At 42.0% G+C, this 19,888-nt stretch overlaps 2 protein-coding genes across 11 annotated transcripts in view; both read right to left on the reverse strand.

Annotated features, from left to right (window-relative positions):
* The window catches only part of carm1 (coactivator-associated arginine methyltransferase 1), a 71,875-nt gene extending 65,422 nt beyond the window's left edge, over positions 1–6,453 (reverse strand). For all 3 annotated transcript variants that reach the window (XM_069927249.1, XM_069927248.1, XM_069927250.1), the window contains exon 1: positions 6,311–6,453. In XM_069927249.1, the coding sequence (XP_069783350.1) occupies positions 6,311–6,452 (142 nt within the window). In that variant the 5' untranslated portion in view covers position 6,453. The remainder of the gene's footprint in view (positions 1–6,310) is intronic.
* A 2,496-nt stretch (positions 6,454–8,949) lies between these two features.
* Positions 8,950–19,888, reverse strand: part of rfx1a (regulatory factor X, 1a (influences HLA class II expression)) — a 114,125-nt gene continuing 103,186 nt past the window's right edge. For all 8 annotated transcript variants that reach the window (XM_069927254.1, XM_069927258.1, XM_069927257.1 and 5 more), the window contains one exon: positions 8,950–19,162. In XM_069927254.1, coding sequence (XP_069783355.1) covers positions 19,005–19,162 — 158 coding nt within the window. In that variant the 3' untranslated portion in view covers positions 8,950–19,004. The remainder of the gene's footprint in view (positions 19,163–19,888) is intronic.

Below are 19,888 nucleotides of genomic sequence, written 5' to 3' on the forward strand. Positions count from 1 at the left end.
AACCCAGGGGTTGCCTCTTCACTGCTCCCAAAGAGGACGTTTAGAGGGTTTGGAATTGCACAAGTGTGACTAGGAGCTCCCAGCTCCTGTCTGTCCCTCGGCCCATACAATGGCTCAGCAGGTTTCTGCAGCCCACTGTTCAGCAGCCATTAAACACAAATGTTCAGGCTTGGGACAATCCGGCGGTCAACTGAAGCCTGCAGCCCTCTCTGAACAAAAGCCAACAAATGTGAAAGAACACACTAAGGAGAGACAGCTGTCAGATAGCCGAGACCAGCTCACTTCAATTGGGGGGTGGGGGGTGGAAAGGAAAGAGGTGGTGGCTGAAGAATTCTCCAAGAAGAATTGGAGGACTGTCATTCCAACACACAACCAGACAATGACAAGCATTTAAAGAGATGAGAATCCTCAAAGGTTTCAAAATGATCAGCGTCCCCATTCAAAGCTCAACTTTTAAGACGATTTTTTAAAAAACGGCCCTTGTGGCCAGAGATTTTCACGGTAATGTGCGGCCTTTCAAATCACAATACCCTCCAGCCATTATTATGCTGCTTGAGAAATGGTGCCCTTCCTGAATAAATGTGCCATTAACACCGTGACACAATGATCGAGCTTTGAAAAGTGTGACTGGGAAACAGGCCTCATGTTAACACTCAGAAAGCACACTTATACAAGCACCCAGAATGCAATCAGAAAGCCAATAGTTCCTGATTTCCACATGAAGGAAATCTTTTCAAACTCATTGATGCTCCAAGGGTTTTGTTTCAAAGGCGGGCATTTCAAAAGCAGAACCTGAGTAAGCAGGAGCCAATAAGAAATTCTGCAGGTTGGACCTGGGTTCATCACATCACATTCCTTCCCCACCAAATGTTTACTGAGCATCGAAACATTATACAGATGAACATTAGGCTCCCCTTTTTTAAAAAAAAATACAGAAAAACCAACACAGATGTACATGAATATTTTCATACCCCCTCAAATGCACACACAGACCCTCCTAACATCATCAGTATATGACCGATTATGCCAGTACGTACACTGCGCAGTCGAGCTTTTACTCCGTAAGCAGAGAAATAACCGCACAAAGATCTGCCAGTTAAGAAAGAAAAAAAACTGCAGAGGATCCTCTTAATGTGGATTTGATTTTCTCCAGTTTAGTGAAGAAAATTATGCCCATTGTGTAAGGGAAGGACACCCATCAGACTTCCAATGAAATAAAATGAGTCATTTGGCTCATAAAGATATAAATGTTATTACATCTTACTCTAGTGAATTTAGGGAGTTACATAGAACATTACAACACAGTACAGTCTCTTCAGCCCTCAATGTTGTGTCGAGCTATATATTACCTCCAAAAAAAACTAAACCCTCTCTACCCTGTAACCCTCAATTTTTCTTCTAAGAGTCTCTTAAATGGCCCCCAATGTTTCAGCCTCCATCACCTCCCCAACAACTCCCTGTGTGTAAAAAAAAAACAACTTGCCCCTGATGTATCCCCTAAACTTCCCTTCCTTCACTGTATAAACGTCCTCTGGTGTCTGCTACTCCAGCCCTGGGGAAAAGGCACTAGCTGTCCACCCCTGCTGTCTATGCTCTCAGAATCTAGTAGGCCTCTATTAAGTCTAAGTATTAAGGATGCTTCTTCACTCCATGGAGAAAAGTCTCAAGAGATTCCAAATATTACAGTCAATGGGCAGGGTTGTAAATTAACTGAATATTTTGGGTAACGTGCTGAAGATTCCGCTCCAGTATTTGGGGCAGTGATAAAACATGCGACTTAGCTGGCATTACACGGATTGCATTTGTCTTCTATTTCTGGATAAATTGCTGACGATTTAGTTAGAAAAATGAAGCCTGCACACCTCGTTAAACTGAACAAGTCCCAACAGGACACAGGAGGTGGTCGAGTGACTTCTATCAATAGCCTCTTCCCGTAGTTTCTCCTCAACTTTCATTTCCAATTCTTGCTCCCATCTGTCTTTATTTTAGAAAGCGAATGTCTTTTGGTTGACAGAATAAAGTGATAAATTTTTGAACTCATCCCTCTCTCCTGGATTAACTGATACTAGATCTCCCCAGGGTTGCTTGGAAGGTAACCAAGGGAAATTTGAGAAAGACTTTGAAATAAAATGCCGGATTTGAAAACAGCGAAATAAATGCGTAGCAGGTAAGCCATACGTGTGTGACAGAGAGGCGAAGCTGCTAAACGGTCTGCCCGTATCGAGGAAAGTAAAACTTCATTTACCCAACCCCAAAGTGAACTCCCGCTTCCACATTCACTTATCTTCTGACCATCACCTCCCCCAGTTTCAGCTCATTTTCTGATATGGTCACCTAGGTGGATTCAAGAGTTACAACCTTGTGATCATCTCTACACAAGGCATCTCCACTTTGACTCAGCTCCTTAGCTTCTCTCAAGATAGTATTCCACAACACAACTCTTGTCACAGTCAGAGCTCTACAACACGGAAACCCCCTTTGGTTAAACATGTCCACTTCATCCAAGGCGTCTTCCTGAACTAGTAAAGACACAGTAATGCTGGAGGATTACTGCAATCACAGCGTCTGAAAATTTCATGTTTCCCCGTCTTCCGGAACTGGCCCAATCTGCTTGACCCATTTCCTTCTAAATCTTTCCCATCCCAGGCACCTGTCTAGATATCTTTTAAATAATGTAATTGTACCTGTTCCTATCAGTTCTTCTGACTGCTTGTTCCACATGGTTACACACACTGGTCCAAAGATGCAAACTTTAATCACTTTGGGGTAAAGATTCTCACAATTCCTCTCGAGAATCTATTACATTTGAATTCAGATTTTATTAGCAAGGAGAAATGCCCTATTCCAATTCAATAGATACAGCGGACGCGACCTGAATTCTTTCAAAAATTTAAAAGAAATTTAAATTTAGACATGCAGCACAGTAACAAACCCTTTTCGGCCAATGAGCCGATGCCGCCCAATTACACAAAACTGCTTTCTGTCCTGAAGATTTGTGATTCCAATGAGACATTCTTTCATCCTTAGATTTCCCCCAGACTAAAAAGAGGAACACAATGGATCAGGATCTTCAAACTAACCAACCTCATTGCTCATCAACTTTTAGTCATTCGTTCCAATCTCTCTGCACCAAAGCAGAATCAAAAAATAAAAATTCAACTTGCCTAAGAATAGGGTGCTGTATTCATTGACCTGCAATGCAAATTATTACTGCCTACAGCTGCTGCCAGACCCGCTAATTCATTGCATATTCTGTTTTTATTCCTGACTTTCACCAACTCCAGTTTAATTGCAGTTGTAAGCTCAGCAGTGCTCTTTAAAGTCCACTTTAAACCACAGTGCAGTAAAAACTCAATGCTGGAGAAACTCAGCGGTCAAACAGTGTACAAAGATACAGAACCAAAGCCTGAAACAATGGTTACGAATCTTCATCTTTGCCATATAAAGGACACCGATTTTCCTACTGAGTTTCTCCAGCCTCGTGTTCGGTGTCTGCAGTCCTTTGTGCTTTATATCAACTGCAGCCTTTGGAAGTAACAGAGCAGCTTGAAGCAATAACTTTGAGACTGAAAATCTGCCAATTCCCTTTCAACCCAAGCAAAGAAATATTAAGCTGGTAGCTGCCACCGAGAAGATGTAGGAAGAGGCATCCATTTACATGAGGAAACCTGAAAACGGGAAACAGTCCACCGTCTGGATCAAAGATGTATTACCCAAGGAACAAGTCCACGTACATGAAGCTAAACTTCATGCCATGCAGGGAGGAGGGAGAAGAAATAAAGTGTGGACCATTGCCTGAATTTAACATTTCAGGCAGCCCATAAGGTGCGATCATTTCTCAAAGCAAGATTTTTACAACAGATTATACACTACTAAAGTAAGTAATAAAAGAGATGGGCTGGGGTAAAGTGAAGGGAGAGAAAGATCTGGAAATGTATTGTGATTCGAGATTTATTGAAGCTTGTGATCTTTGATGGTTCAAAAAGGATGGTACAAAACTTTTCTAGAAGGGATTAGTGGTGAGAGATAGTCAAACAGCTTGTAGAAAAGATGAATCCATTACCCTTGCTTGGACAGAGTTATTAAACGGAAGACCATGCCATCTGCATGTCCCTATCTTGCCTTTGGCAATTTTTCAGTTATGCTACTAGGCGGCACTCTTTAATTTAATGTTTTACCAAGCCATTTGACGAGGAAAAGCAATGCCTTTTCAGAGATATGAAGAGTGGTCGGCGGCAAGTGTCACAAATCTCAAATGGACAAATGCCAGGATTCCACGCATTTTGTGATTTATGAATACTGCCAAAACTCTATTTTAAAACATCACACAGGAACGTTACAGGATGAAATTCATATCAACCTCAAATGCTGGTGGCGGCAGGTGCAACAGGATCTGAGACGACGAGATAGGTACACGGAACTGAGACCAACAGAGGGTTGAGCAGGAGGGAAATTCCAGGCAGTTGTAAGAGTAGGTTATTAGTTGCACAACCCTGTGGGCTGAAAGGCCTGTACGTGGTAAGAATGTTGAAACCACGTTTGCAGTTTAGTTTCTCCCAATACGTGGTAGATTTGCAGCCCAATTCCATCTATTTATTGCACATAAAATATGAGTCACTAGGAGTGAATCGGTGCCTTTCACACCAAAAATAAGATGGTAGCAACTCCTCCAAATATTTTGAAAGTAACTATTAGTCATTTGAAAAAATTTAGTCTTACAATGCTCAAATCAGACCCGGGAGAGTACAGATGCTGGAATCTGGAATAAAAAACTAACAATGTGTTGGAGAAACTCAATGAGTTGAGCAGCATTGGGTAGGGCTGGAAAGAGAGAGGGGATCGCATCGGTTCTTTGCTATAGGAAAATACTCAAGCAGACAGAATCTTTACTGGGAGAGAAGATAGTACAGTCAAAACACGATGTACAGGCAGTCTGATTTACCATGACTTCTGATTTTTCAAAGTTACATTGGTTTGAATCAGTACTGTACTTAGCATTTTGGCTAGGCTACAATAGTGTCTCTTGACACCCCCGTGTCCCCACACCGATCCCACTGCCCCGCGCTCTCCCCACAGCCCCGTGTCCGTCCCCACACTGATCCCACTGCCCCGCTCTCTCCCCGCAGCCCCGTGTCAGTCCCCACACTGATCTCACTGCCCCGCTCTCTCCCCGCAGCCCCATGTCCGTCCCCACACTGATCTCACTGCCCCGCGCTCTCCCCGCAGCCCCGTGTCAGTCCCCACACTGATCCCACTGCCCCGCTCTCTCCCCGCAGCCCCATGTCCCTCCCCACACTGATCTCACTGCCCCGCTCTCTCCCCGCAGCCCTGTGTCAGTCCCCACACTGATCCCACTGCCCCGCTCTCTCCCCGCAGCCCCGTGTCAGTCCCCACACTGATCTCACTGCCCCGCTCTCTCCCCGCAGCCCCATGTCCGTCCCCACACTGATCTCACTGCCCCGCGCTCTCCCCGCAGCCCCGTGTCAGTCCCCACACTGATCCCACTGCCCCGCTCTCTCCCCACAGCCCCATGTCCCTCCCCACACTGATCTCACTGCCCCGCGCTCTCCCCACAGCCCCGAGTCTATCCCCACATTGATCCCACTGCCCTTTTTTGAATTATGATTTTTCAATTTGTGATGGGAGCGACAGAACACAACCTCAGCAAAAGTTGAGGACTACCTGTGTATGAAAAGGAAGCGAACAGAAGAGGGGAAGACCATTTCACCCACCCCAATCCAGTCTACATCTATTCCTCCAACATTCAGAAACCTATCAAAACCAATCAATCAAGGAGAGCCCACTGCGGAGAAAAGTTTTTGCACTGATTTGTCCATGAGGAGAGCCCCTATTTCTGGGTAACAGTCCTCTGCCTCGATCAGCATGGTGTGGGAGAGGATTCAAACCACAGAGCCGTGCGAGTCATGTGGAGTATGGGAGTGTGAGCAGAAACTACCCAGTGGAGAGGTTGGGGTAGGAAGAGCTGGCAGTGGGGCAGTGACATAGGAATGAAGCTGTGGGTAAGGAGAGAGGCAGGAGATGTTGCCCCGGGGGAAACCACACTGGGGGGAGGGGGATGGTGGATGACCCCAGGACCAATCCTCCAGCAGAGATCAGGGCTTCCCAGCACCCCAGGGTGCCCGAGGCCCATGTTTACAGGGTGTTTGATGCCGAGGTCCCCAGGGTGCCCGAGGCCGAGAGGGATGAGCCTCCCCCCCCCACTCCCTGCTCGGCCAGTGTGCGGCGCCAGGCGGCCATTCAGGCCCGGCCTCAGGCCCCGCGCCCAGGCCCTGGCCCCGCCGCCACTCACTGCTGTACAGGCCGAGGAAGGCGTTGTCCTGCGTGGTCCGGATCTCCAGCTTGAGCGGCTGCTGCTCCGAGTGCCGCTGGATCTCGCCGTTCTGATCCCCGATCGACACCAGCCGCACGCCCGGGATCACCGTGGTGGCCATCTTAACTCTGAATGGCTGTGGGGGCGCGCCCGGCGCGCGCCCTTCAAAGGGGGCGCGTTCCCGCTCACAGGCACACGCCGTTCGCCACGCCGCGGGGAGCCACCAGGTGGAGCCAGAGAGCCGGGCACTGAATAACCGGTTGCACCCACAAGAGGAGCCAGAAAGCCAAGCACTGAACTACCGGTTGCAGCTACAAGAGGAGTCAGAGAGCCGCGCACTGAAATACCGGCTGCAGCCACGAGAGGAGCCAGAGAGCCAAGCACTGAATTACCGGCTGTAGCCACAAGAGTTGCCCGAGAGCCGGGCACTGAAATCCCGTCTGTAGCTACAAGAGGAGCCGAGAGCCAAGCACTGAATTACCGGCTGCAGCCACAAGAGTTGCCCGAGAGCCGGGCACTGAAATACCGTCTGTAGCTACAAGAGGAGCCGAGAGCCAAGCACTGAATTACCGGCTGCAGCCACAAGAGTTGCCCGAGAGCCGGACACTGAAATACCGGCTGCAGCTACAAGAGGAGGCAGAGAGCCGGACGCTGAAATACCGGCTGCAGCCACAAGAGGAGCCCGAGAGCCGGGCGCTGAAATACCGGCTGCAGCCACAAGAGGAGCCCGAGAGCCGGGCATTTAAATATCGGCTGCAGCCACAAGAGGAGCCCGAGAGCCGGGCATTTAAATACGGCTGCAGCCACATGAGGAGTCCGAAAGCCGTGTGCTGAAATACTGGATGCAGCCTCAAGAGGAGCCCGTGAGCCGGGTGGGGTCAGAGGTGGAGAGGGGAGCCAAATTTAACATCTTGGAGGATTTTTCCTGGACCCAACACACAAATGGCATCGTGAAGAAAGCACATCAGTGCCTCCACTTGCTCAGGAGTTTGCAGGTTTACTGTGACTGCAAATCCTGGCAAATTTCTACAGACGTGTTGGTGTAAAGTGTGCATCACAGTCTGGTACAGGGACACCAATACCCCTGAGTGTAAAGCCCTGCAAAAGGTAGTGGCCACAGCCCAGGACATCACAGGCAAAACCCTCTCCACCATCGAGAACATCTACAGGGAACGCTGCCATCGGAGAGCAGCAGCAATCATCAAGGATCCCCACCACCCAGTACATGCTCTGTTCTCGCTGCTGCCATCAGGAGAGACTTGCACCACCAGGTTCAGAAACAGCTGCTCCCTTCCACCATCATACTCCTCAACAACACTCAAATGAGTAAATAAGGACCCTTATCCTTGCATTTTATTGATTTTTTTGTTCTCTCTGTATTGCAGTTTGTTTAAATTTCTTTATTTGTTTACAAGTGTACATTGTGTATTTAGTTTTTGCAATAAGTGGAAATTTTGCCTCATCTGCAGGACCAACTATCTCAGGGTTATGCATGTCGACTGACAATAAATCTGAATCTGTCTGTTAGACAAGAAGCCAACCACCAAGTTGAAGAGACCCAAGACAAAACCAGGAACAAATTAGGTGATGTCAGGAGAGAGAAAAACAGAGGCCATGTTACAGTTTGATCAACTTTTTATTTGAATTTGGAAAAGACATGCATAATATTTTAAAGGCCAGTAGGTTTGTAGGGGGAGGTGTGAGGTGATTGATGGGCAGTAATACCAGCAACAGCCAGAGGAGGGACCGTGAGAGTAACAACTGGTGAACTCAGAGACAGTCTCAGAAAGGAGCCGAGAATATAAAGCCCTTTTTCCACAGGCATCCCAGTTAATTGGCTGTATAGTGTCCCAGGATAGGAAAACCATTGTGCCATTTCCATTGGGCCACCCTTAACTGCTTTTCCACTAAGCACTCATCCCCAGGGATCGGAGTGTTCTCCCTTCAACTGGGAATGGGTGACTTTCTGCTGTCCCTTTCCACTGGTTTTGTCAGATGACGCCAGGGATACGAGTAGGGGTAGAGGTGGTTAATCTCCGGTGTGAAATTACATCATTTTACACTGTCATTTGGACAACGTTCCTTTTCCACTGGACCCTGTCCCAGTATATTCCTGGGACAGGGTGCCAGTGGAAAAGGGGCTTAGAAACAGACACAGAATTATAAAACAGGAAAGGAAAAATCTTACAGGTCAAATTGGTCAAGTGGACCTCCCCACACCACCCCCCCTCCCCAGGCCATGCCCCCTTCACTCTGCTACCATCAGGAAAAAAGGTACAGGAGCCTGAAGACGAGCACTCAGCGGCACAAGGACCTTTTCCCCCCACTGCCATCAGATTCCTAAATAATCCGTGAGCCCCAGTTTCAGTCGCTGTAAAAGCATTGTGCTAACCACGCCACACTAAATTTCTCCAGCATATCTGTGTGTTTTTACTACCGTCACAGTACCTGCAGTCTTTCCTGTTTCATTCCAGTCTAAGTACCTGCAATGTATTTTGGACTGTTTTCATTGAGTAAATCCTCCTATTGGACACAAGCTATTTGGTCTCTTGGGTAATACAAAGTAACATTTCAGATTGCATTTCCTAATACCTGTAAGTAAGATGGCAGAGACAGAGTTGCTATATCTGCTCTTTTATTTAAAATAAACACTACAAAAAAGTAGAAAAACAGCTTTTGCACCAAAACAAAACACTCATACAAATGCTTACATATCACCCCAAGCTGAATTACAACATTAAACAGCGCAGTCTCAAACACTGCTTCCTTCTCCCAAGGCCCACAGTTCAGCAAAAGCTGACCAAAGTACCCTGTTTACAACAAAACTAAGCATTTCTTCTTTATACAAAATACAATATTTACTTTTCTGATACATAACGGCATACAACTATGTCACAGATGTCTCAAGACTATAAATTTCCAACAAATAAGGCCATAATGGTTCAGAAACAAATATATCAAATAATCATCTTCTTTTCACAACTCACCCAATATTAATGCAACGTGTAATAAAGATTATAATTACGTACAAAAGCACAGGTTGTTTTGTTTTTCAAAACTATATGTAATTTGAAGTTACAAACTGGTACAACAAATATATTACAAGTGCCTCAATGAACTGCAAAATACATTAATCACATCACACACTCTTTATTTGAAAAAGGAAAAATCAAAAAACCTGCAAATGATTTTAAGTAAATATTTGTGTTAATGAAAGGCAACAAACTGTTTGCCATCAGGGCTCATCATTGTTCTCTAGAGTTGTGAAGGAAACAGAAGTCAATGTTCGGAGTGGAAAGAGAATGGTAATTGGGTCTAATCGACAAAGACATCCAGGTGGTTTGACAGAGGCACTTATCTGAGTTTGAGGCTGTATTCTTTAGACATTCTCTAACTACTCAAACGATGGGTCATCAGCTGTTCTGCAGGGCAGAAAGTAGTTGAGAGAATACACCCCTCACAACAGAGGTAAGGTTCCTTTCAAGAACAAAATACACCCTCGTATAACAGTGGTAAATGATGGCAAAAATAATCCAGAAAGATGTATGCAGCAAAGTTATTCATCATTTAGATTTATATAATGCAGTAATAATCCCCTAAATACAACGTGCTACTTCAAACTATTAAAACTTGCTTCAGAATGGAGAATTTAATGTTTTATAATTGGAATCAAATATAAAGGAAACATTTTTTTGGGCTTAGATTTCCTTTCCTTGAATTTACCCTGTTCCTTCACCACAAGTTTGCTGGACGTAAATCAGGAATCTTGTTTGTATATATAATTTCCTTCCATACCCAGCCATGCTGTGTTGTCAGAATGGAAACAGTTCTATTAAAATTCTACATTCTGGTCTTTTAAGTACCTTGCACTTACAGACTTCAATCATCAATTAATTCTGCCAGTTCCATTGGGTCAACACAACAGTTCATGCAATTATGGAACCATCCCATCTGCTTGGTTGAAAAAGGATTTGGAAACATGTTAATATTTGCATAATTATGAATGAAGAATATTAACATAATCAACAATTAGATTTAAATAACCAGCTAATTCTGTACAAAGAAAAGCTGTACATTCCTATAATTCCTATTGTTCATCAGGTTAAAGAGATTGAATTATTTGATAATTTAATCAAAATGATGAATTATCAACAGTAGACTTTTTTAACCATGCTAATCTATACATTTAAGAGTGGTGGTCTTTGTATTAAAATTGAAATTACCTCGTTATATTAGTGCATGTAGAGTAGTGTTCATTTGTTAATTGTAAAAGTAGAATTGTTAGGAATTTGGTAAAAGGGATTCAGAATTTAATTCATGGAGTTGTTTCTGCCATTTTTAAGAGGCCAGGGAGCGATCTGGCTGTAGAAAGTGCACGTGCCCATGGCCAACGTTGGAAGTTATAGAACAGCTTGTTGACCTTTCTATTCACCAGCTGAGCCAAATCAAAGTGAGTAATCAGGCAAAACTGTTTCCTTCACCAATGTTCAACATCAATCAATTGTGGGTTTTAAGATACAAAGAGCTTTAGTAATTTCAAAGAAAAAAAAAAGCTATTTTCAGGCCTCTAAAATGTCACTGTAACATACTCTAGTTTACCCAAATCTTTAATAGAAGGCTTCTATGGGCTGTGACTGTCTTAAATGATATGGCCAATGGTAAGCATACACCTGCTGGAAGGATGAGGGTTACACAGTTCTAGAACAGCCAGTGGCCGCACTGGTCCAGAGCAGCTAGTGATCGTGCAATCTAAATGACTTCATTTAGGCTGTGGAATTGAAATTTAGGAAGTACACTTCTGTTTTTCACCCAATACTTGTCCAAGCCTCCTCCACTTTCAATGCTACACTTGTCGCCAAGGCATCTTAATGCTGTTTGAAAGTACAACTCTCTCCTGTGTCAAGGAAAACAGGTCCAAATTGGCTTGGGAGCAACAGTTTACCTTCTGGTGGCCACCAGTGGAGAAAATGATAACTAGGGTGATATATTCATTTGTGTTAGCTCCTCAAGTTCTCAAATGTACCAAGCACTTCCTCCTTTACTTTCTGTGGAACAAGGGATATCTGAATTCCAGATATATAAAAATATGAAATGACTCAACTGGTATGCTTATATTAATTATCATCAAATTAGACAACTTTCACCTGAAATGAAATTGACTGGCCATCTTGAACTACTCAGTTTGACAATGCGACACTGATCCCCCACCAGGTGAAACTGTTAAGGGAGTATGCAGAAACTATAATATTGATGGCTGATGTGAAGAAAAACAGAGAAATAGTTAAATTAAAACAGTTTTACTTACAAATACAGAAAGATGCTGGAGGAACTCAGCCGGTCGCAGTGTCCAGAGCAGGTAAAGATATAGAACTGACATTTCGGTCCTGAGCACTTCATGTGAGTCGATAATATATCTTACCTCCTAAGACCTACCGAGTTCCTCCATTTTGACTATAATTGCAGCCCCTGCAAACTTTTTTGTTTCACTGCTTAATTACACATACGATTACTGACTGTGTACAAGTTGAAAAAGTGCTTTGACAATTTTGGAAGTACCATGATAACTGTAAAGATCTGAAAGGGGAGCAGAATGGAAAAGGGCTGCAGCTTATGTCCTTCCCCTCCAAGTTCTCTGAAAGCTATTACACAAACTTATGTGCACCATCTGCATGTTACTCCAACCATTTGGAAGGACAGTTCATATTATCCACACATGAGTTGGATGACCCAAACAAGGCAGATAACTAGCTCCACTCTTTCCACCATGTCTTGCACATCAAGCTCAACTAGGTGGCTATGAAACAAAATCTTTTCTTGAATAGTTGTTCTTGCTCCGATGGTAGTAGTGAAAAAATATACAAATGAAAAATGTTTCATAGACACAATTTAATGAACTCTATATATCCCTAGCCAACTCTGCTCTTGACCTGCCAAGGAAAACTTACTCAGGCTTTTCCACTTCATTTTTCTGGAAATCTTGGAAGGTTTAACGCACCCAGTAATGTGTCATGGAGAGTCAGTCATCAGAAGGAATTTTCTTAAAATGAGAAAGGGCGATGTCCAAGAAATTCTCTCACTTAACATTAATCCACACTATGCAATGGTTTTCTTGTTATTTACAAGGGAGTCCTCCAAGTGAATGTGCAATTTATTAAATATTAAATCTTTGGTCAATTTTAGTCTAAATATTAATAACATTGCATCTTACTAGAAAATGCTTGGTACTTGAAATTCTACGATTCAGTATCATTAGCTTTTAGGGAACTCCAGTTACATTACAACATAGCTACTCCAACTAACTAACTGACCATCACATTCCATTCATTTATATTTGCCACAGAGGGGTATAAAGAATGGAAACCTCCACTAATCTAGAGAAAAATATTGAAATTAAACAAATTTAAAATTTTCACATCGACACTAACTTTTCTTTCCAATTTATTAACGAAAAGCTGGAATTTTCCTCGGACTAAACACAGGAATGGGATGATTGCACGGTGAAGTGATATTTATTTGTTGGCAATATATAATGAAAGGAAACTTAATTTCTAGCTTCTTTATTGTCAACCCTGCCCAAATTTGTGGAAATAAAAATTAGTTTTGCATTTATTATTGGATCAATAGCAACTTGGATAATATAGGTTTCAGATTGGGACCATCTCAGGACCATTACGAGGAGGATGAGACTCTAGAGAGCTGGGACTGTTGGGAGCCAGCTGGAGGTGAGTGCCTTTAAAAAGTAAGTTAAGGGTTAAATAGAACAGTGATTGGCGGGAGAAGTAATTAAGATAAGGGGTAGTGACAAATAAAAAGAGGGACAGAGGGGTGGGTCAAGTGGAGCAGCCAGTGACTTAGAGGCTTTGGTAGAATGAGGGTGGGCTTGATTCCACTAAGGAATGGTCTTCAAATTTAATTAGGAAGAGTTAATGGAATCAGCAGCTAGAGCCGTAGAATGTGGGCAATCTGGGACAGCTCAGTTATCCCTGATGACTTCACCTGCAAGAGGTGCATCCAGCTACAGCTCTTGGGAGACCATGTTCAGGAACTGGAGCAGGAGCTGAATGAACTCAGGATCATTTCGGGGGCAGAGGCAGTGATAGAGAGGTATTTCAGGGAGAAAGTCATCCCTAAAAGACAGGTGCTGTTAGGTGAGGGAAAGGGAAAAGGCAGACAGTGCAGAACACCCCTGTGGCCATTCTTCTGAACAAGTATACTGTATTGGACACTATGGGGGGGGGGAGATTTTAAGGGGGTTCTACCTCCAGCTATGATGTCTCGACTGACATATTACATATGGTGCCCTGACAGCCCCGCCGACTGCACAGATATATTTCACAGCACTGTGCGGTTGGCGGGGCTGTCAGGGTGCGGCCTTGTGAAGTATAACTGTGCAGTCAGCAGGGCTGTCAGAGCGTGGCTAGTCGCACTGTGAAACACAACTGCCAGAATGACACAAGACACAGGCACTAATGTCAATAATGGTACTTGGTATGTCAAAGAGACCATTCACACCACCACAGAGTGATTAACGAGTTAACTCGGTTGGGCTGACACTTGCCGCACCAAGAGTCTGAGCCCGGTTGATTATTTACTTTTTTACTTGCCCTGCTGGGTCGGGACCTTTCATGCTGTCAGATTACCTGCTATGGACCCACTAAATTGGCTGGTTCAACCAACATGTACTTGTGGTGTGATAGGAGTAGGGATGAGGTCCTGAAGAGGGAATATAGGGAGTTAGGAAAGAAATGAAAAAGTAGGACCTCAAGGATGGTAATCTCAGGATTGCTACCTGTACCACACGCCAGTGAGGGTAGGAACAGGAAGTTGTGGCAGGGGGCAAGGGTTCAGATTTCTTGGTCATTGGGATCTCTTCTGGGGAAGGTTTGACCTGTACAAAAGGATGGGCTGCACCTGAACTGGAAAGGGACCAATATCCTGGTGGGCAAGTTTTTTACAGCTTTTGGAGAGGATTTAAACTAGTTTGGCAGGGGGTGGGAATCAGAATGTGAGTGCAGAGATTAGGGTAGAAGGGGAAAAGCATGATGCTATGTGCTCTGAGTTGGTGAGGAAGGACAGGCAGGGGACAAAACATAAATGTAGCCATTTGGAGGGGTTGAAATATGATAATGCTGGGAGTATCAGGAATAAAAGTACTAGCATGGATCAGTATGGGGAACCTCAATGCTGTGAGGAAGGGCAGGATTGGCTGATGCAGAACCAGGGTTACGTGTTTTAAAATGAATAGGATGGGAGGTAGAAAAGGGGAGGGGGAGCATTACTGGTTAGAGACAGCATCACGGCTAAAGAAAGGGAGGACGCTGCAGGGGGCTCAATTTTGGCATTATGAAAAATGTGGACAGGATGGGAGGACTATGGACTGGGTGCAGGACAGTTCAGCGCAGACTAGAAGGGCTGAATGGCCTGTTTTCTGCAATGCAATGTTTTATGTATCTATGGCCTGTGAATTGCTGATTAAAAGAAAAAAAAATTAATTGTGAAGATGAAGAAATACAGATAGATGGACTTGCCTTCTCAATGCTCATCTTCCTCAAACATCCAGGTGGCCACAATAAAAGATAATCAATCAAAATTATTAAAATAATGGACATCATCTTTTTTGCTTCATCATACTGCAAGAACTAATTCAGCCCAGCTCAACGAAAACAAAATTTTGCCTCTTGAATATAAAACCAAAAATGTTTTTAGCCCACCCTATTAAAATTAAAATGACATTTTGCATGAATTTTTTTAAAAAACCACCACTACAAACAGTAATAAATAAATGTCCCTTTAGAGGCTAATCAAGACACAAGCATATGTCCCAGTATCTGTGCTGCATTTCCCATTCTTTTCAGAACGTCCATTATTTTCAAATTATAATTTGATTATAATTTACTCCATAAAGCACAATATTCTACACAACGACTGGGATCATTTTCTTTATCGATGAGCAAACTGGCTGAAGGTGGTTTTAGTGCATTCTCTTTTCAGCTTTGCTTTCATCTTTGTCTGTGGTCAACTGACCACCCTCTTCTACATACCAGTACTTTATTTTCATTTTTGACTGTATCCAATTTAATAATATTGTTTTTCCAGTATTTATTTAAAAGCCTTGACATGTGTCCGTCATTAATTTACATGATATTAATGTAAATAATGGCTAATATAATTTCTAAAATTTATATTCTGTCTTGGTTAACCCTTTGCAAACTGATGTACAGTAAAATCCCTGTTATCTAGAATTCAACCTGAATTCAGGCAACCTGAAGCAACCAGTGGTGGGAAAAAAATGGCGGGAAAATAAATGGGTAAAAGATATGGAAGTTTAAAATTGGTGCACCTTGCTGTTCTCCATTCACACAATGGATAGTCTCAAGCAACTGGAAGACTCACTTATCCGGCATCTACCAATCCCTGTAGGTGCCGGATACCAGGGGTCTTACTATATTATTTCTGCAACCAGATGCAACACATTGTTCTTAGAGATTTTATTGGAAGATGCAAATTCACAATCTAGTGTGAATGCGTACTCTCTGGTTTCCTTGTGCAATAAGAGCAAGGTCAGGAACAGAATTTAATAATAAAAAAGAAAACTGACCAAGAAAAAAAATCTTTTAAATAATTTTTAAAAAATGACAGCACAGGCCAGATTTTTAAAAAACGCCATGCGTCTCCAGTGATTTCAGGTTTTATTTCCAAGAATGTAGTTTCTTTTGAAATTTTGGTCTTCCTCCAAATTGGTGGAAATTCCAAGAAACAATAAGTGCCTTTAGCTAGGAGTAATTTTTCATTTTTGTAGAGCTCAGTGAACACACAGCATCTATGTTAGCCATTCTTCTTAATTCAAAATTATCCAAAATTAACCAGAAATTAAAACAACATGCTCAAAACTCTTCACAACGCATTCCAATTTTTGCTTCCTAGGTCACTGGGCTGCAGGTAAGTAACAGCAAAGCAGTGCTCAATGAATTTCCATACTGTGCTTTTCTAAGAAAACTGGGGCTGAACTAAATTGTGGACACAAACAAACAGGTGAAAAGGATCTATCGAAGCTCAGAAACATAGACCTGAAATCTGATTATACCTCTTAACACAATTGTGTATTGCAAATTGAAAATATTAACCTTTTCCATTGATATAAATTCAGCTAGTATTCATCATTCTGTATCAATTTAAATGTAATTCAGAAAGGTCGACACAGTTGAACTCTGACATAAACTCACAATCTATTGACATACAAGGCATGGCTCAAGTCCAGCAGAGCAAAGTTCATCAGGACTATAACAAAGAAGCCAACAGAATGCAAAGCTTAAAAGCCCAATTCTTCCTTCCTCTTTACTGCAATGTTCAATGGGATAGTCACTCAGAACTGAACAAATCAATATTACTATGGAAATTGTGAATAAAATGTAAAAATAAAATAATATCCAAAACCTTTACATGTAGCAGCAGCCCCTGATACGCCCGCAGAAACAATACTGGTGTGAATGGTGCTGTTCACCAACTAATTAATGTTATTGGCAACATTACAACCAAACCTTTCACCTGTTGTCTTGTTTTCATTCCCATCTGGTTTTATAGTGGATAAAATATGCCAGAAATACTTTAATTTGCAATCTAAAATTAGGAAACTTGCCTTGCATATCAGAAAATGTGCTCCATAGTTTCTGCTGTACTCTAGGGCATTCAATGCTGTGTGTACGTGTAATGTACAAAATGAAACTTTTCAGATTCTAATATTTAGTTCTCTCAAATGCCTGATTTGTAATTATTGAAACCAACTAGCACAATAAGTTATTACTGAATTTAAAAATACCTTTGCTTTTCTAATATGATTTAAAAGAGAGAAAATTCTAACTTGCAGTTACTTTAGGAAAAAACTATGTTTTCTTATGAAAAATAAAAACAAAATGCAAATGCATAATTCTCTAGACAATTATCTCTCATTATGACTTCTTTTGCTTTCTGTGAGTGGTCAATTCAAGCTCAGCTGCAATAAACAAGGTTACATTAGAAGGGTTATAGATTCAAGGGACAATGCATCAACATAGAAAAATGAACCATTTTAAGACTTCACTTGTCATAAAATCAATTCTATGCATAGTAGAGGTAAATATAGCATAAAAATGATTAATAATTTACCTGCACGAGAGTCAAGCAAAAGCAACCTTGAAGTCAGTTTTTTGTTACATAAACCACCTGATTACTGTATGAAATCTGTACAACCTTTTAATGTTTAACACACAGCACTTTAAAAATAAAAACATTTAAAAACCAGTGACAAACATAATCCAAGACCAATTTACAAGAGGACTGTTTATCAGTGTGAAAATACCAGCATGCTTGTCAATCAGGGAAGAGTTGTGTTTTAGTAATTTAAATTCTGTATCCTTTGTTCAGCCTCCTTTTCCAGACAGCAGGTTAACAATTATTAGAGCCAGGTTAAGTTGCTTATGCAACCAAGCAGTTAAAAAAAAATTGAAGCAATTTATGGATACTGTCCCAACGGTCCCGTCAATTTTAAACCTTGACCTAACTAATTCAAACCAGTTTATTCCAAAAACCAATCAACCGAAATTCCAAATACCCTAAAGACATGATGTCACAATTTGGAAAAAAAATGTACCTACCATGCTCAAGTAGGGCTACAGGGAATCAGTTTACAAAAGAGACATTTGTCCACAGGTTACAGATTGAAGGAAAGGATAGCAATGATTATTTATTTATAAATTGTCATTTTTTTGCCATGAGTTACTGCAGCTTTATGATAAACTGCATTGCGGCATTCTCAGAATTTGAATACTGCGCTCTCTCCCCGCTTGCCCGAGCCGCTCCCCCTGTCAAATACTCTTTCAGCAGGATCACTGAAATTCTGCTGGAGGTCAATCCCTGTGCAATCTCATACCACTTACAGGTGAGGTGAGACCTCAGGCACCCAGGCAGGAACGGGGACCTTGGGATCCCCGGGCAAGATTGGCAATGGCGGTGGGGAGGTTTCGGGGATCAATGACGACCGATAAAAGTATTCTCCTGATGCTACTGGGCTGCTTTAGAGAAAATTCCTGAATATCCAAAAAATCTGCTTAACCGAGTTGGGTCCTGTCCCAAGTATTTCGGATTATCTGAAGCATAATGGTATTTGCATTAGAAAGCCAAACACTCTGGTTCCTATATTTGGAACCTCATTTGATTTGAGCCCATTTAATATTTCCTTTTAAAATTCAAGATTTTAATTTTCCCTTTTGCATTATTCCAGCTGCAACTAAAAGTACTCGATCTTGTTTATTTTATCAACAAAATTCATACAGATGCTGCAGAATGAGATGAAATTGTGGTGTCTGGGCAATTTTTGGCTCCTGCAGCATTTAAAAGTGGCACAATACTGAGCTGAGTAAACCTTTATCTTTTGTACAATCTGTGTGTTTTTAAAGTTAGTAATTGTGTAACAGCAGTCATTTACTAATGTACTTTATTCCTAGTGGAAAGATTTTTTTATTTCTTAAATATAACTCATAAATAAATGTTGATCTAAAATAATTTTGGTAGAGGTTTGAGATTTGTGATAACTATAGACAATATCTTTCTATGCAATGGCTATCAGATGCCATGGATGGAGAGTTAATGATGTTAAATTCAAGCAAAGGTTTCTTCTTTCTCATCCTACATTTTATATTCAGTTGTTCGGTGGTGCCTGGACGAACACTCCCCTTGAGTCTGTCCGCGACAGTTTGGCTGGTGGTTCCATGGAATCTGTCACTAATGTGGGCTCATTGTCCATCGAAATTTCTTGTTGACTGTCATCATCACTTTCCTCCTCCTCCTCTTCTTCATCTGATCAAACAGAATGTGCAGTTAACCCAAAGAAAAATGCAGATTTTTATCTCCTCCAATAAAATCAATTCAGTTCACTTTATTTTCCTTTTCCCTAATAGATTGAATCAGAAATGGCAAACTGTGAATTATAACCAAACTCACAATGAAGAGCATTGATAGATTTGAGATTAGTTTTGCTGAGATTCGTCCTGATCAGTGCATAACACTGTACTCTGGGTTGTTCCCAGAGATACACAATGAAATAAATCAATCCACCTTCTTGGTGAAAAATGTCCTCTGGTCTGCCTGAAATTCACTGGCTTTCCAACTCAAGGTATTGCCCTTTTCCGAACCCTGCAAATCACCATCCTCTAAGATCCATGACGATTTGCTAAGGGATGCACTGAACCATTGCAAAGGTTTAAGGGGCTCCTGCCATTCCACACTACATAACTAAAATTTTGAGATAAATATCCACAAAATGGTTGTTCAGTCTCTGTATATAAATAAAAATAAAGGTGGTGTGAATAATATGTTAATTTGGAAATGTATTACAGTTATTGTTGGATATAAATCCTGGAAATTCCTGTTCAACAGTTCTGTAGGAGTGCCTTCCCGAAAAGGGCAATCACACCTTCACAAAGATAATTAGGGTGAGGCACAAATGCTGGGATTTCCAGTGATGTCCAGATCTTAAAAACTAAATACAAATGTAAAAAACCTGGAATCAAATTCCATGATGCT

The sequence above is a fragment of the Narcine bancroftii genome, chromosome 3 (genome assembly GCF_036971445.1).
Source record: "Narcine bancroftii isolate sNarBan1 chromosome 3, sNarBan1.hap1, whole genome shotgun sequence".
Lineage (NCBI taxonomy): Eukaryota > Metazoa > Chordata > Chondrichthyes > Torpediniformes > Narcinidae > Narcine > Narcine bancroftii.